General features: G+C 44.2%; 2 protein-coding genes across 5 annotated transcripts; one reads left to right on the top strand and one right to left on the bottom strand.

Moving 5' to 3' along the window:
• Window positions 1-167: 167 nt before the first annotated feature.
• PDZD9 (PDZ domain containing 9) lies at window positions 168-11,544 on the top strand. 4 transcript variants are annotated; one of them, XM_081840423.1, is made up of 7 exons: window positions 168-2,498; window positions 2,529-2,568; window positions 3,908-3,961; window positions 6,160-6,339; window positions 6,764-6,956; window positions 9,034-9,839; window positions 11,211-11,544. In XM_081840423.1, the coding sequence occupies exons 1-6, from the start codon at window positions 2,190-2,192 to the stop codon at window positions 9,536-9,538; spliced, it is 1,281 nt and encodes a 426-aa protein (XP_081696549.1). In that variant the 5' UTR covers window positions 168-2,189; the 3' UTR covers window positions 9,539-9,839; window positions 11,211-11,544. The 4 variants fall into 4 exon arrangements, with proteins under 4 accessions (XP_081696549.1, XP_081696548.1, XP_081696547.1 ...); XM_081840422.1 differs by having other exon boundaries at window positions 3,905-3,961; XM_081840421.1 differs by having other exon boundaries at window positions 168-2,568.
• Window positions 10,728-25,541, bottom strand: UQCRC2 (ubiquinol-cytochrome c reductase core protein 2). Its single transcript, XM_081840419.1, has 14 exons — window positions 25,365-25,541; window positions 24,053-24,145; window positions 23,792-23,941; window positions 21,524-21,588; window positions 19,572-19,628; window positions 18,929-19,053; window positions 18,158-18,255; window positions 16,760-16,817; window positions 16,551-16,646; window positions 14,822-15,021; window positions 13,213-13,293; window positions 12,552-12,628; window positions 11,551-11,704; window positions 10,728-10,973 (listed from the first exon to the last, which is right to left on the bottom strand). Exons 1-14 carry the CDS (start codon window positions 25,524-25,526, stop codon window positions 10,890-10,892), a joined length of 1,500 nt encoding a protein of 499 aa, XP_081696545.1. The 5' UTR covers window positions 25,527-25,541; the 3' UTR covers window positions 10,728-10,889.
• Between the last annotated feature and the right edge of the window lie 224 nt (window positions 25,542-25,765).

The raw sequence follows: 25,765 nt of genomic DNA, 5'->3' as shown, positions 1-25,765 counted from the left end.
AGAGCATTGGGCGGGGCTTAGAGCGGAGAGGGCAGGCTTCAAGGGGCGGGGTTGCAGAGATGTAATGCTGCGCGAGCACGTGAGGGGCGGTGCTAAAGGACGGGGCGGGGCTGAGGCTCGCTTAGGGGCGGGGCTCGGCGACGGGAGAAGCGTTGGGGAAGGGAAAGGGGCGGGGCTAGTTCATTTAAATAAATAAATATATTTATTTTTACTGAGGGGAATTTAACTGAGAAAAGAGGAAAGGAAAGTTGCGCTATTATTATACGACTAATTACGTACTAAGGATTTTTATGGGTGCTGGAGCAAGACTTTAGGAAAGCCACGTTCAAATCCCCATTCGCTACCTGTCCTACCTCACAGGGCTGTTGTGAGGACAAAACGAGGGGAGGGGTATGAGACCCTTGCCAGCTGCCAGCTGAGCTTCCTGGACTCTCCTGGGCAAGGCAGGCCACCTAATACAATCTGAAATGGTGCAGCCATATATTTTCCACCTCAGAGAGAACAATACATAAGATCAAGAGCGTGTGTAGTGAATTTGCTAACTACATTTTACTGCTCTTTTACAAGTAGCCAGAAATCTAAATCTGAACCACTTGCTACCAAGGGTGTAGGATGCTTGGCCAGTGATTGGTATTCTAGACTGCCAAGTCTAGCAACTCCAAAGCCACAGAGTTGTATGGATTCTAAAAATATATTTAGCCATAGCAACACCCCTTCCTTTCAATGGCCATCTAGAAATACACACCCATAACACTGGTGCATGGAAACCTAATTGCCATGTGACATTTAAGCTGCAGACTGTCTATCCAGTTTATTTTTAGACCCTTCCGCACAAATTGCAAGGTATAAAAGTGCCATATGCAAGCTGCAGTCCTGCACAGAATTACCTGGAAGTAAGTGCAGTGGAACATAGGACAGAACAACACATTAGCAAACAGGAAGGAGAGGCACTCACACAGGACGATCAGTAAAAGGGGTACTCAACCTGTCCTGCACCTACTAATTTTTCCTCAGACATGCTCCTCTCTCCAAAGTTATTCTTGTCCACCCCATTCCAGCTCAAGTCACTTTCAGAGCCAGGCTTTGGAAAGTACCATGGGGGAAAACCCTTGCAGTAGCAGCAGACAGGTGTTAGTAGCTGAATACGCACGGGTCAGTTCTTGGCATCTTCATTTTTTAATCTAGTAGCAAGTGATATGTCCTCTGCTAGGGGCCCTAAGTATTGTCCCTACTTAGGCTGTGTACACACACCATTTTATTCTAGAATCTATGGAGACTGGTCCAGCATACACACCTTTGAAGCACATTTCCCTGCACAAAGAATTCTAGGCACTATAGTCTACCTGTCAGAGCTGCAATTCACAGCAACCCTTAACAAACTACAGTGCTCATAATTATTTGAGGGTGTGCTTCAAAGGTGCTTTAAAGGTGCGATGTATATGCAGCCTGAGTACTTGATTTTTCTACGTGGTCCACACACAATCTATGATTATGATTTTTTGTTTTTCTATTGCATTGTTTTTGCTCCTGAAAAGCACATATTGACTAACTGGCTTCATTCCAAAATAAAAGCTCCTTTTGGATTGCTTCTGCATTACCCTGCAAGGTATCTAGAACTTGTGGACATCCAATAAAGCTGAATGTTGGAAGATTCAGGACAGAGGAAAGAAAGTTCTTCATGCAGTGCCTAGTAAAACTATGGACCTTGCTTTCTCAGAAGGCAGTGATGGCCACCAACTTAGATGACTTTAAAAGAGGATTGGACAAATTCATGGAGGAGAGGGCTATTGGTGGCTACTATTCATGATGACTATGCTCCACCTCCACAGGTGTTTCCGAATGCCAGTTGCTGGGAACCACAGGAGAGGAGAGTTCTTGTGTGGTCAAATCCTGCTTGTGGGTTTCCTGCAGGCATTTAGTTGGCCACTATGAGAACAGGATGCTGGATTAGATGGGTCTTTTGCCTGACCTCGCTTGCTCTTCTTGTGTTCATTGGAGATTCCAAGAATCTTGGAATTCCACAGTACTAGTATTCTAAACTGTTACTAGGCATCAATGTCAACTTGCCTACCGTAGTGTTCTCCCTTCACATGACACTGTAGGCTGGTGGTCTCTTCCCAAAAGGCTTTCCAGAGGCATTTCTCTGAACATCTTTGGCTACACAGAGAATCCACGGAGGCTTTGTCAACATGGACCACCAGAGGTTTTCTGGTAGAAGAGGTTCATCTTATGAAAGAAGGCCATCTATGCGACAAACGTCATATGAAAGAGAGAGGTCATCTGACAGAAGAAGTTCAACTGCCAGAAGGAGATCATCTGCCAGAAGACGGTTGTCCGACATGAGAGCTTCATTTGACAGAAGAAGGTCATCCGCCAGAAGAGCATCTGTCAGACGACCATCCTTCAGACGACCATCCATCAGACGACCATCCTTCAGACAACCAGCCTTCAGAAGACCATCTCTCAGACGGCCGTCTGTCAGAAGACCATCTGTCAAATGGTCATCCATCAGAAGACCATCTGTAAAAAAAAAATTGTCTTTCAAAAGTACAACATATTTCCCACCAGGTAATCATGACACCAGAATTTGTTTAAGGTTCTTCTAAACATCTGTATACACAAAGCGCACTTAAAACACCTGACCTCCCACAAAGAAATGTGGGAACTGTAGTTTGTTAAGTATGCTGGGCAATTTAGTTAAACATAGTTCCCAATATTCTTTGGGGGAGCCATGTGCTTTAAATGTAAGGTGTGTATACATTCTGCTCTCATTAATGCCAGCAGTTCTTTGATGGGAACTGTTGAGATTGACACTGAGATGGCACTGGACTGTGACCACATTGTCCTATACAGTACTCTTGGCTCCATGAATTATGGGTTTGCATCTCAACACAGGCCCTACCTGGGATCCTGTGTCCAGTTCTGGACACCATGGTTTAAGAAGGATATTGACAAGCTGCAACATGTGCAGAGGAGGGCAACCAAGATGATTAAGGGTCTGGAATGGGTGAGGGAGTTGGGTATGTTTAGCCTGGAAAAAAGAAGTGATAGGAAAGCCATCTTCAAATATCTGTAGGGCTATCACATGGAAGGTGAAGTAAGCTTGTTTGCTGCTGCTCCAGAGGATAGGACCTGAACCAATGTATTCAAATCTACAAGATAGGAGATTCCAACTAAACATTAGGAATAACAATGTGACAGTAAGAGCTGTGAGTCAATGGAATGGATAACCTTGGAGGTGGTGGACTCTCCTTCATTGGAGGTTTTTAAACAGTGGTTGGGTGGCCATCTGCCAGGGATTCTTTAGCTGTGACTCCAGCATTGCAGGTGGTTGAACTGGATAATCCATCCTTGGGATCCCTTCCAGCTCCATACTTCCATGAACACTCCTTGTTTTCTTTTCAGGATTCCTAAATGAACCTCTCAGATGTTGATAGACTGGTATCGTGGCCAGGACCCAAAGAACTGTGCAACTAATTCCAGTATGCCCAATGGGGCTTTTGGGGCTCACATTTCTCCAACAGCAGTCTCCAGTGCTTTCTGGGGAAAGTCTTTTGAAAGCTAGCATGTCTCACACAGTTCTTTGGGTCCTAACCCTTGGAAATAATACATCTGGAATGAAATTGATTTGCTCTATAACTCTGAGCTTAAGTTTTGGGAACTGGGTCTTGAAGCAGATTAAGCTAAGGAGAATTGTATGCTTGAAGCAGGTGCTCAGAGAAACCTTTGGTCCTTCAGGTGTTGCAGAGTAGAACTCTCATCCTCCCTGTCCCATTGGTCATGCTTGCTGGTACTGGTGCAAGCTGTGGTTCAGCAACATCTGGAGGGCCAAATGTTCTCCCGCATCTGGCCGAGAGGGTTAGGCCACATGAGCTTTGCAACATGTCCAAATTCTCTTCCTTAGCAGATGAAGAAGAAACCTCATCAACAGACTCTGATGATTATTACAGCTGGGACACAGGTGAGTGTGGCAAAAGAAAGGATTTCTTCACACAGTGCAAGATTAATTGCTGGAATTCACTGTCACCAGATGTTGGGGTGCTCAATAGTTTCGATAGTTTAAAATGGGAATTAGACAAATTAATGGAGGATAGAGTTATCCACACCTGTTAGGCAGGATGCTCAAAAGTAGTTGACCATAGGAACATTGGAAGCTGCCCTATACTGAATCAGGCCAATGGTCCATCTATCACAGGTTTGTTAGCACTGATGGTTCTCATGGTTTCAGGGAGGGAATCTATCCTAGCCCTACCTGAAGATGCCAGGGACTGAAACAAAGATCTTCTATGTGAAATACAGATGCTCCACCCCTGAGCACCCTATGTCATGGACTGGTTGGGCGCAGAGGAATGGTGGGAGGAACCAACTGGGGAACCACCAAAGAAAGAAGTCTCAGAGGCTGGGGAGTGGTGATGGAACAACAATGAGTGGTCAGAGGGAGAAAAGAGAGAAGACTGCAAGGAGGTGATACTGAAAGCTGAACAGGCAACAGGGTTTAGTGAGCTGGGAGAGTCTATAGAGGAGAGAAGTTCAGAGACAGTAGTTGAAGCAGAAGAGTGGGAGGAGGGAGACCAAGATGCAGAGATTAGTCAGGTTGGTGAAGAGTCATGGGTATCTCCCCCTCCTGTTGCAACCAGCTCCCCTCCCCCACCCCCATTTCCCATAATCAGAAGAGGGTTGAAACAGGTGGAGCAGTGATAGGCTGCATGAAACAGTCTCTGATTGCTTGGGGGAAAGCCCTGGGGAGGAGGGGATTTAGATGACTGTGGGGAGGGGGGCACTTTCAGCCACCGATTCATGGGGTAAGACCTACTGGAGATGAACTGCTGTGTTTATTTGGCCTGGCACTCAGCCAAGAGTTAACTCCAAATTACAAGGAGGGGGCATGCTAGCAACAACCTCCCTCCCCCCCCCCCCAAACTAGAAACTGGTATCCAGTGCTAGGGTGTCAAAAAGTGAGCCAGCAGTAAATCACACTGACACCCTAGCACTGGATACCAGTTTCTAGTTTGTGGGGGGGGAGGTTGTTGCTAGCATGCCCCCTCCTTGTAAGCTTCCCAAATGTAGGGTTGCCATATTTCAAAAAGTGAAAATCCGGACACAAAAGTTGTTGAGCTTTATTAATGAAATTTGCCAAAATCCACACTTCTGACATGGGTTGCCATACAGTCAGATTTTCCCGGACATCTGACCCAGACGCTCTTTACAAGGGCTGAATACCGGCTATGTCTGGGAAATTCCCAAAAGTATGACAGCCCTACCAAAGGCATATGTTTGAGCATTGTGGAAGACTGGAGACTGGACTCGGTGGATCTTCCGTCTGATCCAACAGGGATTTTGTTCTTGGGTGTCACCAGATTCAAAGAGCTACAGCAGTGACTAGAGGCTCTGCCAGGCAACCAGTTTATTCAGCATTCATTCTGATTTGCTTGCATGAAACTTATACAGTGGTTAGACCAGGCTTCCTCAACCTCGGCCCTCCAGGTGTTTTTGAGACTACAATTCCCATCATCCCTGACCACTGGTCTTGCTAGTTAGGGATCATGGGAGTTGTAGGCCAAAAACATATGGTGGGCTGAGGTTGAGGAAGCCTGGGTTAGACTATGGACCCCGCCAGAATGATTGGAGGGGGGTTGGTGGGAGGAGAGTTGGGAGTGCATTGCGCAACATGTCATTGACTAAATCACTAGTATTTAATCATTGACATGTTGCATTGCTCAGGGTTTTACACTGGACCATCTATCCACCAGGACGCGTGGATAGCAAGTTTGAAAGCACGTTGAAGTGCAAGTAGATAAATACCGGTAGGTATCGCTCTGGCAGGAAGGTAAACAGCATTTCCGTGCGCTGCTCTGGTTCGCCAGAAGCGGCTTAGTCATGCTGGCCACATGAGCCGCAAGCTGTACGCCGGCTCCCTTGGCCAGTAAAGCGAGATGAGCCCCGCAACCCCAGAGTCGTCCACGACTGGACCTAATGGTCAAGGGTCCCTATGAACCAAAGTGCAACAAAAGCCGGGGGGGGGCAGTCCAGAACATTTTTGGTATGAAAAGTCACAGGACTTCAGCAAGAAGCTAGGGGGCATGCACTAATAAAGCAGTATGTCCGTCCAGAAGCTTTTGCAGGCGCAAACAATAGTGGATTGCTTTCTTTCTCGTTTAGATGAAGATACCAGTTCAGATATGAGTGGATCTGAACATACTTTAAGTGCCACTGTGAAGACAAATATCCAAATGGGAGAGCAGGGATTAGGCTTAATCCTCATTCAGAACGGGCCCTACATCCAGATCTCAAGCCTGGTAGAGAAAAGTGCAGCAGTAAGAGATGGGAAACTCCAACCAGGTAAGCAGGTGGAAACAACCTCAAACCTGGGGGGTGCATGGCTGGTATGTAGTAGGAACAGAAAGAGCTTTTACAGCAGCAGAGGAAAACCTCTCCCATGGAACTCCCTCTCTTCCACTGCTTGTTGCATTAGACCCAAATTAGTCGTAAGCATTAATTTTGAACAAGTCTATACTGAGTGGGACCAGCACCACCCATCAATGAGATGTAGGCAGTGCTTATTTTATTAAAAAGAAAAAAATGGTGACGGTACTCACCATGTGTTGTTACACTTAATATGGTGGGGGTGGGGAGATGCTGGTCCTGAGTGCCATTGAGTACCTCCATGGGCAGGCACTGGATGTAGGAACTACCAGGTTAAACAAGCCAAGAGTGCATTCTGCAAACATCTTCCCCCAAACTAATAGCTTTCTTTTCCTTCCAGGTGACATCCTGATTAAAATTGGGCATGCTAATGTCCTAGGGTGGACACTACGAGAGCTAAGGCAGCTTCTGCACACTACTCTCATTGGGACCGTTCTGCAGATCCAAGTTTACAGGGAATTTATGAAATTACCAGTCCGATGGGAAACTGCCATCGACAGCATACCTGAAAGAAAGGGAGGCAAGCTAGGAGAGTAAGAAACCATATGTTTCTAGTTCACTGTTTGGGTAAAGGTCATGAGAGTGCTGGGGGGAAGGGGAGGGTTGGAAATCTAATGGTAACATTATTTGACCATGTCAACTTCCCGAAATGTGTTGTATCTCAGTGGAAGTGCATACACTTTGCATGAAGAAAACTCCAGGCTTAATCCCTGGGCTCTCTCTTACAAGGGGTATAAAGACCCCATCAGAAACCCTGAAGAGCCGCTGCCTGTCAATGTTGAGAAGGAAGGGATGGGGAACCTCAGGCCTTGGGGACAAATGTGGCTCTTCAGCTTCTCTATCTGGCCCTTGGGACTCTTCCCAGACCACCCGAGCACTGGTTGTGCTTCACATCCTAAATCTTTTTGCATGGCTGGCAGGTGCCCTTGGACTCTTGCTTGCCTGGGCAGAGGATCAAGAAGGGTATGTGCACAGAGAACCTAGACTACTATGTGAAGGTGGAATCTGCATGTGTTGCTCCACCCATTTATGGAATACTCTCCCCAGGGAGGCTCACCTGGTGCCTTCATTATATATTTTAGGCGCCAGGCAAAAATGTTCCTTTTCAACCAGGCCTTTGGCTGATTAATATCCTACAGCCTGTTAAATGTGTATGTGGGAAGGGGAGGTATTGTTCTGCTGTTTTGATTTACTTATTTATACCCTGAGATCTTATGATGAAGGGCGGTATTAATAAAACAACAACAACAATAATAATAGCAGCAGCACCTCGGGCCCTGCTCCATCAGTAGCATGCAGCCCCCAGGTGTTTGGTTGCCCAGAAGGGAAGGTGGTCATTTGGCTGGAAAAAGGTCACAACCCCCACTTAGCACAACAGCTAAAAATGAGCCAGTAGTTAGATGATGTAAGGGAAGCAGCAGCATTACTCCCTTGCTCAGTTGTGAAAGTTTCATTGGTAATTAGCAAAAGAAATTGGAAAACACATACCACACAATGGAGTGATGTTGTGTAAAAATTAATATTCAGGATCACATGGAGTAACAGTTATTCTATAAACTGGGATAACTCGGTTCAATAAAATGAACAGAGTCCCCAGTAGCATTTAGCAGAAGCTTCTTGTTCTTGCTCTTCCTCCTCCTAATTCCAAGACTTGAGGAAATAAGGGATAGAAGAACGGGGTGTCCTAACCCAAGCTGTTAGGATGAGAAACAGGGGCCAGTGTTCATAGGAGCTACCGGATGAGCTGTAGTATTTCATCTGATGGCTGTCACCAATGCAAGTCTTCTTTGCAACCACCCACACCCTATAAAATTAACCAGTAAAGAGGTCTCTTTGACATCAAAATCCACCTAAGCACTGTTTGCAGACCTTGAAGTAGCAGAGCACTAGCTTTTCCCAAGCACATAATTTATATTTAATAGGCTGCTCTCACCTAGTGACTTAATGCATACAATTATTATACACAATTTTCCCCATCTCCAAGGAGCTTGTAATGTTATGTTAGAAAAGAGGTGGAGGAAACACAGCACGGAAGCCAGAAGTGCAGGGAGTAGAGGGTCAGCTGCTTTATTTTTAAAATACAGGAGGGTGTTGATAGTAGGCTATGTTGATTGGTAATATGATAGAAATAATCTAGGCCAAACAGGAAACGTATAGCAACAGGGGAAGCAGACATATACTGAGGCATGCCTCTGGTCTTTCTATACAAAAGGTGGGGAACCTTTTCTGGCCAGTGGGATACATCCTTTCTCCCAACCCCACAGCAGGTCATCCAATCAACTGACACCACAATGACATCAGGTAATACTGCACTTTGAAGCCCCAATTGTTGGGACTTCAAAGTGCATCACAGGGGTTATCTGAAAGCTCTTTTGCAAGCACACCCCCAGAAGAGGGAAGAGGTTTCCAATGAAACTATTGTTTAATTGAACCTGGGACTGTTCTGCTTGCAAAGCTATGTTCTGTCACTGAATTGCAACCCCTTCCCGAGTTACTAAATGCCACAAGTGGCCAAAGTACTTCTTTAAGATCTGTCCTCTATGAATCAAATAGAAGCAATCCTTACAACATAACTGCTTTCCAAGACTCTCTGTGTTGTGTTCATTTCAGGACGTCAACTTACACCAGTGAAGAAGCTTGGTCAAGCAGCGAAGACTCTGAAGATTATGATCGCGGCTGTCATGTTAGTGACGACGAGGAGCTTATTGGTGGGGGCCATGTCGTCAGCTTCGGTAGTGATGAGATCTATACTACAACCGAAGTCACTGAGGTTCCTGTTAACAGAACTGTACATGCCGATGCTTTTCCTAATGTCAAAGCTGTACCATCACTTTCTTTTGAAACTTCTAAGCAACTCAAGTGGATCTCTAAAGACTGGCACATCTTTGAAAGGAAAACCTACACATTTACCGTGGGCTCAGACATTGGTAACGACATTATTATTCATAAAGATTTTGAAGATGAAAGTGATGCTGACATTTCAAGTTTGTATTTAACGTCCTCATCGCCATATTGGACTATGCTAAAAGGTGTTGCGCCGCCATCACTGTCATCTTCCTCCTCTACTGTGTCGGATGCATTTTGGCTTGAAAACTTTTCTCAAGAAGTTGAATGAGGCGACTGGATCCAGTTTTGCACCGCCAGGAACTGGGTTTCTGAAACTGGATCCAGTTATAAGCTGGATTTTCACTCATACAACCCCTCCGCCAACTGATGGGTTTCATCTGTTTGGCGAGCAGGAAACTTGGGTGTTTGAAAGAAGCGATGCTCCCTCTTTCGAGGGAGGGAGAGAATAATCTCAACAGTGGAGAAATAACTACAGTCAATTTTCATACAGACATGTCTCTGGAAGTCTAGCAGCCAAGCTATATAGCACAACTGCAAGAGCAGAACTTGGCCATCTTCTGCTTGTGAAGGTAAGAAACAGTATTACTTCAAAATGAATTATGCCGGACTCGAAATTAATCTAACCCTTGCCACTTTTTAGCTCAACCATTAGCAAAGATTAGGGAATTCTGTTCTTAGCATTTTACTGCAACACACACAACCCACACACATTTGGAAACTCATTATCTGTATGCAGGAATGGGTTCCCTGCACCCCACAATTCTGGTCCGTGTAGCCTGATGGTATGACATGCACCAAACAATGTACAATCCTCAAGCTTGTCAAGGGCCCCTTGGATTATCGTAACAACCAAAGTTTCCCCAGTGGTGCCACGCCTACTTTATTTCTGACCCCTCTTTTAATTACTTATATCCTACCTTTTAAAGTGGGAAAGAAAACCATCCCAGCGCCGCTTTTTAACGCTTTATACAGTTCAATAAATTTGGTGTCAACACCAAGGAAGAATTTGGAATGTTGTGAATCCCCTCCATCACCACAAAGGGAGGGATTATATTTTGTACATATACACCCCATTTCAACTAGCTCTTTGTGTTCCTAAAGCAGGTCAAGTGTGCACGATTAATTAAGCACACTTACATACCCCATTATTTTAAAATGCTTTAAGCATTTGAACTTTAGAAGAATTAAAGGCATTCAACAATTCTCTTGAGATTTTGACTCTCACAAGGCCATCCAATGAACCCCTTGGCTGTGGTGAGGTTTTAACCTGGGCTTCCTCGATCCAAAACCAATTCACCAGCCACAAGACCAAACTGGTTCAGAACAAAAAAGCAGATACTCAGGGTTGTGCTCAACCTACACAATTCCATATTAAACACCAGATGCTGCTGTAAGAGCAATAGAAAATGCTTTAAGTGCATAACAATACAGAAGACACAAAGATACTGAGAATCCTGTTAAGAGGATGAGCTCTGCACTTTATTTGGTGTAAGTGTACTGAAAGTAACCTACAGCGCCAAAGCATTAGGAACTCATAAATAATACAGGACGATGATGACAGTCAACACAACTGTCTTAGAACAGAGTCCATTTTGAGGCTGTGCCTCGTGTTCCACTTCTTACAACTCATCCACAAAAGGGGTGTTTGCCAAATCCCCATTAGCTGCCATTGACTTCTTCCCACTAACAAACTTCTTTGCGGCCTGAAAAATAAAGCAGAAAGATAGCAGAGGACAAACTGTTAGGCGGTTGAGGCAGCATCTGCTTGGTAATCAGCAAACAGAATCACTGTATTTGATGAGTGGCTGTTTTTGAGCTTTAAAGGAACTGCTGGGTTAGAATTTGGCTTGCAGCGGGTGTAGGAAGAGCCATTTGTGGGGCAGAAAGCCAGCGTTGGTCTTCATTTAATATATTTGTATTCTGCATTCTACCAAATCCAGGTCTCTGTGGCAGCTGGCAAAAGACAAAAATGAGAAGCAAACCCAGATAGAGGAATGCAACCCAAACGCAAAGGGTAACACCAGCCAAGTGCCATCAGAAGTGTCGGGGGAAGGAAACATTTAGGGTCAACACTTCACAGATACAGCTCTGATGGGCATTCCAGAGACTGGGAGTCACCGGAGCAAAGTCCTGTCCCTCAGAATTAGGGTTATGAGGACTGCTGGCCAACTCAAGAAGCAGGTCATCTATTTTGTCAGCGCTACAGAAAACAGGAAGAGGGGAAACCGTTCTAAATACAAAGCTGCTGATTATGTTGTAATCTACAGACACCTTACTTACATTCACAATGTCAGCAGTGGCCACAGAATCAATCTTTTCGGCCGCAGCACTTGGTGATGTGTATGCCCCAGATGCCAGGGCCTGAGAGCCAATTTCATCAAGCAAGCCTTCTGAAGACTCCACAGACATCAAGTAAGCCGCCTTCAGCTGGTTTCTGTCAAGAATATTGAGGAAAATGAGCACAGCAGCCTGCTTAGGAATCTGTAAATATGATGGCAGACAATCAGCAGGAAAAGGATAACGTGGAGTGCATTTGTAGACATTCTTACTTGCATCTGCAATGCACTTTGTAATTCTGACATAGTTACAGGATGCCTATTACTTTAAAACAGTCATCCGTGAGACTGTGGAAATCACAAGGCATTCTTGAAGGCAGGCATGAGAGAAAATCCAGCTTCATGGGAGGAAAAACAACCCTCAGTTAAATAGGCCAAAAAAGTGTTGTAATCATGTATTTTATGAAATCATGTAAAACCTAACAATTTATTAGATTTCCATAGTTTAAGAGTAAAGTAGATTTTCTATACATTTTAGTGTTCTATTGCTGCTTTTTTAAAAAAAAGTAGTCCAATAATGTATATTTTACATAAGAAACAGCCATTTGCCAATTCAGAGTATTTGTTCACCTTATCAATATTGCTTACTCTGACTAGCAGCTGGCAGTTCTCTAGAATCTTAGGCTGCCCAAACCTTTTAACTGGGTGGCAAGCAGGGTTTGAACCTGGGATCTTCTGCATGCAAAGCATGTGCTCAACAACTGAGCTACGCCGCCTTCCCTGAATGCCTCAACCCTATCTCATTTGTCCTAGATGAGAGGCACGTTTCTTATTTAGACATAAAAGCAAGAGCTCTTACTTTACTTAAAAATACAACTGATTAAAATGTACACCAACAATTCCCGAATATCAGGAATGTGTGCCGGGGCAGAAAGAGGGATGTGTATAATATACGATTTTGGGCTGTGATCAGGTCACAAGAATAGCTCTGGTAAGCTAACTTACTTGGCTCTTGTGACTTCCGCATCAGTGACTCCACCCTGGGCAATTGCCTTCACTTGGTTCAAAGCAGCTTTGATTACCTTGATTGAAAAACATAAAAATATGTTGCTGCCGGCTACAAAAGTCAGTATTCAACCCCTGACCCCACTTTATTTACATATACCTAGAACTTTGATTAGACATATGCAGCCAGAGTTGTCCCTTGGGGTGTGTAGGGCTGAGAGAGGATCACTCTGTGTGGTCCTCACATTATAGCAGGCCTCTGGGGCTTCTTTCCACCTGCTACTAGATCCCTTTCTTATAACAGGAGATGCCAAGGACTGAATCTGGGTTCTTCCACTATGGTCTTTTCCAGAGCCAGATTACTTTGTTTGCCCACTTACAATCATATGAATTAAGGAGATTTTTTAAAAGAAGCTAATCTACAAGATGTTTCATAAAGATATCTATCATAAAGTACATCTATCCCTCTGACCATAGCAACTTAAGGACACATTTTCTACTTTCAGCACATCCTTCCTGAAAGCAAAACACCCCTTGCAGTGTCAGGAATACACACATTTGTCATAAAACCCTACCAATTGTTATATAAATCCTTATCAGAACTTGCAGACTGAAAGTGCTTCCAATTAACTTGGTCTGAGAAAACCAACTGGTGACTTACCTCCCCAGCAGCTGAAGCCTGGGATACAGTGTAAATGCCAAAGAGTCCGGAATCAGAGTAATTCACATTAAATGCTGCTGCCTGCGAAAAAAAATTGATTTCAGTTAGCATATTCCAACAAGCTCTTTTCTTCATGCGGAAATATTTTTGGCATTTTAAAGTAGTCCATGTTTAGACAGGCTAAAATTCAAAATAGGAAACAGAGTTAGGAAATAGGCCTAGGAAATAGGGTTATCATTAGTTTATTATTGATTGTTCATATTTTAGTTAATGTATGTAATTGTGCAAAAATTTAAAACAATCAGAAGCCATAATCTCAAATGAAAAATTCTCCTTGTATGAGAGAAGTGGGAAATGCCACTTCTTAGAGGGCATTTGCCATATGTAGCTTTTGTAATTATTTGTACAGTAGTATCTTGGTTCTCAAACTTAATCCATTCCAAGAGTCTGTTTGACTCCACAAACTGTTCGAAAACCAAGGTGTGGCTTCCAACTGGCTGCAGGAGCTTCCTGCACTCAAGCAGAAGCCGCGTCGGACGTTTGGCTTCCAAAAAACATTTGCAAACTGGAACACTTACTTCCGGGTTTGCAGTGTTTGGGAGCTGATTTGTTCGGGAGCCAAGCCGTTTGAGTACCAAGGTACCTCTGTGCTGCAAATTTACTTGTATTACTTAAGAAAATAAATCCATAGGTTCATTTAATCAAAGATACTTTATAAAATTGCACTGAACACTGCAGCTCTGGTAAAAATATTTGGCAAAAACCATTAGGAGCTTCTATCACATGACCCCTTATAGAAATTCCATTCATTCCAAAGGGACGTCTGCCGCACGTCTGTTGTCATCGTTGCTGATAATAACTTAAATAATTTATATACCACTTATATGCCAAAATTACTTCTAACTGGGTTTAACAACTATACAATCAAGTATGAAATCCTTGATTAAAAAAAGCACACAATTACAATTCCATTGGGACATTAAATCAACCCTTAATTAAAATTAAAAAGAAACAAGCAAGTTAAAAAGTATAATTAATCCAGTAAGAGAAGAAGTCCAAGTCCAAGGAAATGCTTGGCTAAACAGGTGTGTCTTCATCAGTTGGCAGAATGCCAATACTGATGCAGCCTCTCGTATTTCAGTAGGAGTGGCATTCCACACCAGCAGTGAAAAAGCCACTCCACCCCCATGTTACCACAAGCCAATAATTATCAGGCTGTGGCAAAACTAAACGGGTTCTATTAGTGGATTGTAGCATCCTTACAAGGCACTAGAGATAAAAAGAATGGTTTTCAGGTAACTGGGTCCAGAGTTATTTAGGACACTGTATCTAAGCAGCAGAGCCTTAAAACTGGCTTGGTGGCTACTAACCAGCCAGTGCATGCTTTTCCCAAATAATCATTTCCCAAAATATAAACGGGTAGAGGTTTTATCCAGTGCTGGTCCTGCACAGAGTAGATCCATCCACTGAAATTACTGAACATAACTAACTTAGGTTCATTAATGTTAACAGTTCTACTCTGAGTAAGACTTACAATGGATACAACCCTACACTTCTCTGCTCTTTTTTTGCTCACAATAAAATCACAGGTGCAAGCCTACATACTTACATCAAAAGGTAGGGCAGTTGCCTTTGCAACACCTTGGATGAGCTTACTGGTAACACTACTTCCTCTCTTAATGAGAGGCCCTGCCCCAAGAACATGCTGAAGGACACTAAAGGCGTTTGCTTCTGCACTTCCTACAGCAGCTCCTTCAGCAACTACGGCAGCATGGACAAGGCTATGGCCGTTCAGCTCTCGGATTTCACCTTAGTGAGAGGCAAAAAGAGGCATTATATGCTCATCAAAGCATAACACATCAACAATCCCTGCAATAATAGCATTTTCTCTGTCAAATTGTCCACAGAGAAGCCTTCCCAAACCCACCATGAAACTGGTAGCGTTATCAAGCCACCTCCTAAGAAACTACAAAGTTCCCTAGAATGCAGTTTGAAAACTAACACAATCAAAACACAAATTCAGAGAGAAGCCAAAGTGACTTTCAGATAGGATGTTAATGCTGCTGCCACGAAGTATGCTATAGGGAGAGCTTAGAATTTCACTAGATCTTCAAGGCCCAAGTCAACAACAGACACATTATGGCTACTGAATTATGAAACTGAATTTTCAAGGTGATCAAGTAGACAAGAAAATTCATTTTCTTCTGTACCCTGAAAAACTACAGCAGCCTTAGAATCTGGCACTTGCCCAGCAGGCAGCAGGTCAAAGTGCACAGGCCAAAATGGTGTGATGGCTAATGTTGGTCTTAAGATAAGGGCAGCCTAGGTCCACATCTTGCTCAGCCAATGGAATCCACTGAAAGGTAAGTCATATGCTCTGTGACTGTTGTGAGGAGAACTAGGAACAGCACTGTGGGATAACATCTGTTTTGCAGGGGGAAGGTCCCAGATTCATTTCCTGACATCTCCAGTTACATCAGCAAGCGTCTGGAAAGGCATCTCCCTACTCAAGACTCTGGATGATCACTGCCAGCAAGAGCAGATGACAAAGGCCTAGATCAGCTTTTCCCAAAACTACAAAACTACTAGTCCAAAACTACAATCCCCATCAGCCACAGCCAGTGCGGTTAATGACCAGGGATGATGGGAGTTTGGAGAGCACCAGATTGATCGGGGAAGGATGCCCTTGATGGCAAAATAGCCCCAGCCTGGCAGTTAGGAACACAGAGTTCTAGGAAGCTGCCTTATACCGAATCAGACCACTGGGTCCATCCAGCTTAGTATTGTCTACGCTGATGGAAGTAGATCTCCAGGGGTTCAGAAAAGGTTCTCTCCAGATGTTCTACCATTCATCCCCCAAAGAAAAGATGCTGCTTTGTGCTTAATAAGACTATTGAGCCATCTAGCTCAGTACTGTCTGCACTGACTGGCAGTGGCTCTCCAGTGTTTCATACAGGAAATTCCCAGCTGTACTTGGAGATACCGGGAATTGAACCTGTGACCGTCTGCATGCAAAGCAGATCTTCTAGCATTGAGCATTGGCCCCTATGTTCCTGTGAAGCATGTATGCCCCACCCTGAACATCTTGGAGGAAGGATGTGATAAAAACGTAGCGAACTGTAATATGCCTATTGGGAACAGTTATCTACAAGCCATATAACATGTGCTGGAATTCTCTGGTCTTTGTGAAAAGTACAGCAGGATTGAAGGCTAGATGATGGGCCCACAGCAAGATGTCAGAAGGTAGGATGGACACACCCCATCAATCTAATTCAGCAGCACTGCTACAGAATTATCAAGAAATACGCAGGTACCAAAAAAAGAGAGAGCACATTTACCTCCACGATACTTGGCCTTCTCACCAGCTGAGCCAGACCCACTGCGGATGTTTAGGAAATGCTCTCCAATCTGCTTCAGGTCAGAATGGCTGACACCTGAAAGGCAGTGTTAGCATCAGACGAACAACCCAGAGGTTTGCGGCAAAGGGTGTTTTTGTCTTTTAAAAGACCACAGTACAGCCACAAGACACAGATCTTGCCTTACATACCGAGCCCCACCAGAGCCATTCTGCCACTTGTGAAGTTGTTCTGTACAAACTGGTGCAGCTGTGATGAAAAGGAGGATGTGCGTGTTAGTATTTCTGCCACATAACTAAAATAAGAACTTAAGAGTCCTTCTGAATCACACCAAAAGGTCTATCGAGTCAAGCAGCCTGCTTTTACAGTGGCCAACCAGATACTTCCGAGAAACTCATAAGCAGGACATGGGAATCATAGAATTGTAGAGCTGGAACTGACCCCGAGGATCATCTAATCCAACCCCCTGCACTGCAGGAATATGCAGCTGTCCCATAGGGGATCGAACCTGCAACCTTTGCATTATCAGCAACAAGCTCTAACCAACTGAGCTACCCAGGGCCATTTTTAAAAAATTACCTTATATAAGTTGTTTGCCTGGACTATAACTGTGCTTCACTTCCAAAAAAGCACATGGAGGAGCCTTAGCATTTGAGGCATTTCGGAACAGAACTGGTTTAAGTGACACCAGTTTTAAACATCTTCACAAATATTTTGATTAAGTGCAACGGCTTGTGGAAACAAGTGATAAAATGCAACATGATGCTTTATAACTGCAATCCCATACACTTACTCTAGGGGAAGTCCCCACTGAATTCACTGGGGCTTCTCAGTTGGCATGCATAGGATTAGACTGTTGAAAAATCAACCAAAACAAAGTAAGGGAAAATGTCCAGGTAGGATCAATACACTCAGATAGGGGAGGAAATTCTTCTCCAAACCAGTACAGTGGAACCTTGTGTTAAGTATCGTCCTCCTTGCGAACGCTGGGGGTTATGAGCTCCGCTAACCTGGAAGTAGATGCTCCCGGTTGCGAACCTTGCCCTAGGATGCAAGTGGAAGTCGCGCGGTAGCAGCAGTGGGAGGTGCCATTAGCAAAAGCACGCCTCGGGTAATGAACTGTTTCGGCTTAAGAATGGACCTCCAGAACGAATTAAGTTCGTAACCAGAGGTACCACTGTACTCAAAAAAGATGGCACCTTCCTTACAAATAAAAACTTTCAGGGTAAATTTAAGCTGTTCTTTTACTACTGCTTCTGTGAAGAGAGACATCTCCAGAACCCAAAGTTGCATTCAAGCAGGCAAAGGATGGCTTGCATAAACCAGGATCAAACCCTGGTTTTCACATGGTTTGCTGAGCAAGTATGAATCATAAGACAGGGAACCTCTGGCCCTTCAGATGTTGCCAGACTACAACTCCCATCATCCCTAACCATAAGCTGTGCTGACTGGGGCTGATGAGAATTGGAAGCAAAACAGCAGCAGGAGGGCAGGGAAGAGACGAACGTTGCAATTAAGTTGATGTCTTTAGTGCCAAGTTTATCTTCATCTACAATAATTGAGTATAAAAGTGCTGTTTAAACTCTTACTTGTTCCGAAGTAATCTTCCCAATAACATAATCTGGACAGTACAAGGAGTTGGCAAGGGCATTCCGATAAGCCGCTGCATGCAGGTTTTCAAGAACACCTATGCATAAGACAATGGAAGGTTTGTTTACTTATTGTAGGGAATCATTTGTACCCAAGCTGTGCTCTGCAGAAATGTGTTTTTCATTGATTGTATGGAGCTTCCCCTTCAATACTAAGGGGAAGCCCCTGTTCATGCAGAATATGCAAATCAAATCCACCCTGGGGAAACAAACTGTCACTTAGCTCTGTCTAAACAATCTGCAAAATAGTTTGCTGGACCATAGATGTTGGGTAAGGATCGAAAAGATATTTTTAGGCATATCCAAGGTCCTAGTGTGGGTCCACTGAGTTTTAAATCACACATACCTTTGTTCCACTAAAAAGCAGCCCTACATTTATTTATTTTTTAAAAAATGCTGCTCCTTAAATTCTGCTTGGCACAGAATAATGTTTTCCAAGAAAGAACTCCACAGCCCCCTTTATCACTGCAAATGTCAGCAATAAAAGATTAAGGAATCATTAATTTAAAGCCATATCAGTTGTTGAGGGCACACAAATTTAAGTTGGAGAAGTGACGTTTACAGACCTCTCTCAAGCACAATCCTGGAAAGCCAACGGTGATATCCACCTATAGGCAGGGGGAAACTATTCCACTCAAAAGGATTGTTTCATACTTGTACATTCTTAAAAGAAATACTCCTCGTAGCCCCCAGCAGACTAGGAACACTCACCAACTTGAGGGTTCTGAAAGGCAATTGCCTTGTCAATTCTTAAACGGGGATTGGCCTCAGCCACTTCCCAGCGCCTGAATTCTGGGGCCGTTGTGACATTTAATAAATACTCCAAAACGGTATCACTGAATAAAGGAAGAACAACATATATCAAGAAAGGATCAAACAACTGAGGCTCCAAAATATTAGAGAGAAGATCAAGGGCAAGCTGATGTTAAAATATAAAAATTTAAAGGTAAGTGGGTTAACACAAATTTCAATGGCATTCCTTCTGAGAATATAAGACCGGACTCAAAAGTTACCTAGTCTCTACATGGAACCTCAAGGAAAACACACACGGCTCCTGGACCAAAAAGCTTACAATCAATCAAAATACTGGCGGGGGGCAGGGGGAGAGAGACACAGGGAGTTAGGTAACAAACAAGGGCAGAATTAATAGATGTGTTTTCTTCCTGACAATCCTTTTAGGAACAGACCCACAGAAAAACATGTGCCATGTTATTTATAGCTCAGAATAAAGTCAAACTGTGTATTTCAAGGGCAGGAACAAAAATTATTTATGCAACGATGTTCTGTTGCATTATCAATGGGAATGCTTACAGAATGCGTTGAAAACTGATTTGCTACACATCTAGAGGCTTACATATAGTCACGCAGGCATTCAACGGAATAAACCATGTTCTCTCTGGTAGATGTCACACTAAAAAAAGAAAAAGTACATTTTTCAAAAGTTGATATGAGGTTACTGGTTCCTTCTGTTTACAATCCTATTGTGGGCTTGCTTACAATTAAATGTTTTGTTATTAATGTTTTCTATCTTAAACCACAATACCCACATGCAGATTTAGTACACATGGATACTGCCTATTGTAAGAGTCCCCTTGAATAGTTATCTTTCAACCATATAATAAACTACTAATTATGCAATGCTAACTCTTCTGACTGAGAAACATAAAACAAGACATAAGCGTTGTATCTGATCAAGTTCTACTCAGAGTAGACTCAATGAAATTAATGAACACGAGTTACCCATGTTGATTAATTTCAATTGGTTTACTCCAAGTAGGGTCAGCACCGGATACAAGCCATGTGATTCTGATTCACAAGAGTTTGCAATAACACTATATTAAATAAGGAGATAAAAGCCGCTGCTACTGCTGCCCCCTCCAGTTGCCGCCATGAGGACTCGCACGCCACCACTGACTGTGCCGCCACCGCCAGGCGTTGCAGGTTGTCACCACTACTGCTGACACATACCACCACCATGGCCAGCTGCTTCTGCCTCCTAGCAGGTCTCCTGGCAGTCCCACATTATTTGTATTCACTGACTCATCGGCATACTTTGGATTGTCCTGAATATCACCATTTGGTAGGCAAGCCCAGAACCAAAAGTCCTACTGGGATTCATTTTGGCTTGTCTGCTGATGAAACTGAGTGTGTGATGATTGATAAGATTGTCATTTATCTGTTTTAGGCCCCTAAGCAATAGCAGTTGCCTGGACATTGTCCTGTTCACCTCTATATAGTTCCTTCCTAATTTTAGACATTGTGGTAGATTGCAATGTTTAGCTGGTGATAACACTGAAGTGTTTAACTGGTGATTTATTGCGATGTTGAAAACCAGATATCGCCTATCGCCTGATAACTTGGCCCTCCAGGTATTTTGGGGACTACAATTCCCATCATCCCTGACCACTGGTCCTGTTAGCTAGGGGTGATGGGAGCTGTAGTCCCAAAACAGCTGGAGGGCCAAGTTTGGCCATCACTGGCCTAGCCCTTACACACATTGTGATTCACACGATATTGCCAGCTCAAATATTATGAAACAATTATCACGATGTGAACTTCAAAGTGGTTTTAGACAATATATCAATATATTGCCCAGCTCTACCTGCAACCCAGCTTCAGGTGCAGTAAAAGAGACGGAACACTGGAAGTTACCTTATACCATTGGTCTATTTAGCTCAGTACTGTTTACAAAGTCTGGCAAAATCTCCAAGATTTTTTACTAGACTTTTTCCAAGCCCTTCCTCGAGATGCCGGGAACTGAGCCAAAAACATTCTGTATGCAAAGCCTGCGCTGTCCCGCTGAGACACAGCCACTCCTGACTTCTCACTCTAAGCGAGAATCATGCCCCAAGCAAAGTCATATGTTTCTAGAGATCTGACTCCTTTCCCCTGGTTTATATGAGCATATATGAAAAATACAGGACTCTCTTTCACTGTCCTTACACTTCCTTTCTGCGCTGATATCATCACTGTTGAACCATGTGCTACGGTTCTACATACCAACATGCTTGAGGAAGCACATATAAAACAAAATAATTAAACTCCAGGATGAAACTGGGAGTCATTTTTGAAAGAACTATTGCAGGGGGAAGTGCAATTAAAATTGGATAGTGGAGAGATGTTTAAGTGAAGCCGGCCTTGAGATTAAAACATGAAAAATCACTTTTTAAAAACCCACCCACCCTTATTTTCAGTACTTCTGCCTTGGGCTATTCCAAGTCATCCAACTATGAACTGCCATAATCAGAGGAATCCCATTTCCATGTAATTATTCAAAACACAGTTGAGTATTAAACAATTACAAACCTTAGGCTACCACCAACAGCTTCAATACCACGGGTGATTTTGAAAGCAGAAGCTCCTTTTGTAGTCTGTAGAAAAACCAACATTACACTTTCAACTGCAGGCATCAAAACAAAACTTCAGTCATATCTAGCCCATATCTTTTAACTTGGCCACTGGGTATTGTAACCAAATACACACAGCTAATGCTTGCATCACTAAACTGTTCAGGTATAATGAGTAAGCCAGAGCATGTTAAGTCAATGTTATGCTGCAAGATAAACACCCTATGGAAATTCAGAAGGCTTATTATATACTTAATCCTTATGCTGGAACCAGACAAAACTGAAAGTAGCAAGACTGCACCTCCTTTTCTCCCACCCGGATAACAGTGATAGAATGTGGTGGTTTTAAAACAGGATCAGACAAAATCATGGAGGATAAGGGTATCAACAGCTAGTAGCCATGATGACTATGTTCAACCTTCATGGTTGCTGGGAATCACAAGTGAGGAGAGTTTACATTCTTGCATTCTGTTCTTGCTTGGAGGCTTTGAAGAGGCATCTGGCTGGCCACCATGACAAGATGCTAGAAGAGATGGAAATGGCTTGATCCAGCAGGGCTCTCTGCAATTCATAACAGTTAGTGGTGCAGGACTAGGGCAAAGGAGCAGGCAAGCCAGCCTAGATCTTTGTGCTGCCGCACATGTCAGGTGTGAAGTGGGAGGTGCTGCTAATCAGCTGGCCAGCCTCCACTTTGCTCAGGGGACCCAGGAGCAGCTGTGCTAGAGCATGTTAATAGCCTGCTAGTGCTCCGGCCAAAAGCCTCTCCATTAATAAAGGGAGGTCTTCCTCAAAGCCAGCTAAGCCTTTGGAATAATTAGAGACAAGGAGAATAAGGAGAAAAGCGTCTGACACTTTTGTGCTTGCGGGTCCTTAGAAATATCTGCCAGCAGGGCCTCCTTAAGGGAAGAAATCATTTCTTTAGAAAATGAAGATGTTTACTTGGATACATTTTCAGGGTCTGCTGAGATTCAGAAAGGCTAATTTGCTGTTCCTTAACACAAGAAAGCAGTCTTGTTCTCCAATGGCCTCTGGTGGTCATGGAAAGTGGTGCAGCCCAAAACTTTCAAATAAACTGATGCTGCTCCAGCTGAGGAGGGAGTAACAGCAAAGGGACACAAGCAGCTGGTCCAAGCTCTTGGCACCTTGCACTTTCAGGTGCAGAAGAGGAGGCAGAACTGCTGGTTCCCCAAGCCTTGTGCCAGTCGCTGGCATGGATCACTATAGCCACCTCCTTGACTTCTTGTGACACCATGTTGAGTGCCCAAGAGGGGCCCTGCGATAGAAGCGTTCAGGGCTGGAGGCAATGGACATTCAGTGATGGTAGAAGTATGCTTGAAGACAGCTCTGTCTTTGCCTGAAGATGTCAAGGCAGCAGAGAAGAGGAAAGTAATATCAGAAAATGAGGAATGGTAAGGAGATTTTTTTTAGGGTGAGTGAGGAAAGGGCAGAAAAGGCTAGAGAAGGAGCAAAATAAAAAGAAAATAAGAGTAGACCAAAAGTCCTTCTAGTTCAGCATCCAGTTTCCTACAATGGCCAACCAGAGTCTCATGAGAAACAAAAAATCAAGGCATGAGTGCAGCATCCCTCTTTTTGTTGTTCAGAGACATTCTGATTCTAGGAGGCAGTACACAGGGATGAAGATCAACAGCCATTGATAGCCTTATCCTCAATGAATTTGTCCACTTGCCTTTTAAAGCCAACTAACTGAAAAGCCTGGCTGGATTAGTAAGGCCCACTTAGTCCAGCATCCTGTTCTTACAGTGGCCAACCTCTGTGACACCTACAAGTATGATCAGTGCAGAAGGGACAACAAATGGCCCATAAAGCAGAAGTGATAGGAGAGGATATACATTTGATTGGGTGGAGGCAGAAAAAAAAAAGTAGGATATCTGAGAGAGTGCAATATAATGATACTCAAAAGCACTGCCTGGGCAAATGGCAACCCATCATGTAGATGCTACACACAGGACAGCCTGAGAATTGTTTTACTTGAATTTGTATTGACACCATTTTTTTCTCCTATGAAAATAACAAAAAGTATTCTCCTCTGTGGTTTTTAACACAGTAGCACAAACGTTTGTTTTTCCAGAATTTCAAAAGTACTCCACTCACCTCCCCACCCTTTCCAGCCTCCCAATTTCACTTTTAGGATATCAACACTAAATAAGCTGAATATAACACTTTGCTTCCTTAATCTAAAGTCAAAGAAGTTGAAGAAGAAACCCACCAGGTTAGATGCAAGGCGGAGTAGGTGTGCAGTTCCCAAATTGGTGGCGGTCTCATATCTGCTGCCTGCTTTGATGAAGACACCAATCCTTGAAACTGGAGAATAATTTTCCAGAGAAGCAATCATCAAGCCATTTGGTAGTTTTGCAATCTGCATTTATAAGAGGACACATCAGTCTACGTGAAATCACACTGCTCCGCTATGTGCTGCTCTAATTAGCATAAATATCAAAATGCAAAATAACTTCCTCTTCAGACTAACCTCAAGATCCTGGGGGTGCAGCAGTACTTTTGACCGCTCTGCTCCTCCAGGGGCTTCAACTTTAGGCGCAGTCTTGAGAGAATAAAATCTCCTCTAATAAGAGAGAACAATGGTAAGCTAGATCCATACACATTTCAACCAATTAAATTTGAAAGATAAGCAATGTGGTGTAGTGGTTAGCGTGTTGGACTATGACCTATGAGACCAGGGTTCAAACTCATCCATGACATTCACTGGGTGACCTTTGGCCTAACACTGCCTCTCACCCTAAACTACCTCACAGGATTGTTGTGAGAATAAAACTGGGTAAGAAAAATATGTATGGCTCCTTGAGTTCCCTGGAGAATATATGTAGTAATGTTATAAATAAATAACTGGCACAAAGTAAACATGCCAGGAACAAGCATGTCCATGTTCCAAGTCTATCGATATCAAGCAGGCATTCACTAAAAACATTGTTTAGAGTTAGACCATTGAGCCTCGTGGACTTGCTGGTCAGAAGGTCAGCAGTTCAAATCTGCACAATGGGGTGAGCAGACCCAGAAACCTGTCTGTGGACAAACGGAGGCTCCTTCGACCCGAAAAGTGAGATGAGCGCCACAACCCATAGTCGCCTTTGACTGGACTTAACCGTCCGGGGGTCCTTTACCTTTTTACTTAAGACAACCCTACCCTGATGGTTAGTTAGAAACGCTGATGTGAATTTTAATCTGCTTTAGCTTCTTGTTCTTGCAATTTCTCCTGAATTTTCTGGTTTCCTCTTTTTGTAAAGCACCTGGATGTGTTGCCGTTGTTTGCAATAGGCGATGCGTAATTTTTTTACGAAATAAATAAATAGCTTAGCCGTTCTCCCTGGAGACTAATTTGTGGCCGGGGGTGTTTTCGTGCGGGGATTTCTTTCCTTCGTTTTCAGCGGTCATTTCTCCCCCTGCCGGAGCGAACAGCATTCTGTCCTGCGTACGCCTAAAGGGGAAACGCCGACTGACCGCTTCAGATGGTGCTGGGGCTCCAGGGGCAGGCCCACCTCGGGACCTCCAGCCTCCCCGCAAAAGAGGGGTCTGCCACCACCCTCTTCTCTCCCCAAAGCGGCTGCTGAGAAGGAGGAGCGACGAGAAGCAGCAGCGGCGCCCGGAGATGGATGAGGCGCCGGCCTTCCCTTTCTCCTCCTTCCCCGGTCGAAGGCCCGAGTCAAGGTCGCTCCCGGGCAGCGGGAGTCGCGCTTCCTCCATCGGGCCTTCCCCGGCCCAGGCGCCTGTCTTGCTCCGGAATCCCGCCCCTTCACCGCCGCCGCCTCTGGGGCGCTGCTACTCACCGAGAGGCACCGCGCCGCCGCCGGAATGGGCTTCATGGTCTCCGACCGCCACAGAGCCCTCCGGAGCCTCCCCGGGGAAGAAATCCAAGATGGCCGCCCAGGAAGCGGAAGGCTCTTCCGGCCCACGCCGCGCGGCCACTCTTTCCGCGCCGCCCGAACCATAGAGAAAGCGGAGCCTTTCTATAATCTCGCGTCTACGCGCCCAGCGCCTAGGGAAACGCCCCCGCCCCGTAGAGGTAAGGGAACGCTGTTCCAGCATGGAAACTAGGAGAGGAAAGCGGCTAGAGCGTCCCAGGCCAGTCCATCAAGGGGATAATCGTTCACCGCTGAGAATCATCATACACGTCCGGTTCTCATTTGCAGTTGGTAGAATCCTGGATGGCAAAGGACGAAAACAGAAG

Source organism: Podarcis erhardii (assembly GCF_964252035.2).
Source record: "Podarcis erhardii genome assembly, chromosome: 14".
Classification (NCBI taxonomy): Eukaryota; Metazoa; Chordata; class Lepidosauria; order Squamata; family Lacertidae; genus Podarcis; species Podarcis erhardii.
This window is presented reverse-complemented; position numbering and strand designations above follow the sequence as displayed.

Excerpts from the sequence above, each read along its gene's own strand:
- PDZD9 (XM_081840420.1), top strand. The coding sequence starts at position 2,190 with ATGGACCACCAGAGGTTTTCTGGTAGAAGAGGTTCATCTTATGAAAGA. Across the intron at positions 6,340-6,763 it reads AGATGGGAAACTCCAACCAG|GTGACATCCTGATTAAAATT; the intron begins GTAAGCAGGTGG and ends TTTTCCTTCCAG. Across the intron at positions 6,957-9,033 it reads AAGGGAGGCAAGCTAGGAGA|GACGTCAACTTACACCAGTG; the intron begins GTAAGAAACCAT and ends TGTTCATTTCAG.
- UQCRC2 (XM_081840419.1), bottom strand. The coding sequence starts at position 25,526 with ATGGTTCGGGCGGCGCGGAAAGAGTGGCCGCGCGGCGTGGGCCGGAAG. Across the intron at positions 24,146-25,364 it reads CGGCGGCGCGGTGCCTCTCG|AGGAGATTTTATTCTCTCAA; the intron begins GTGAGTAGCAGC and ends CTCTCTTATTAG. Across the intron at positions 13,294-14,821 it reads CAACTGCCCTACCTTTTGAT|GCAGCAGCATTTAATGTGAA; the intron begins GTAAGTATGTAG and ends TTTTTTTCGCAG.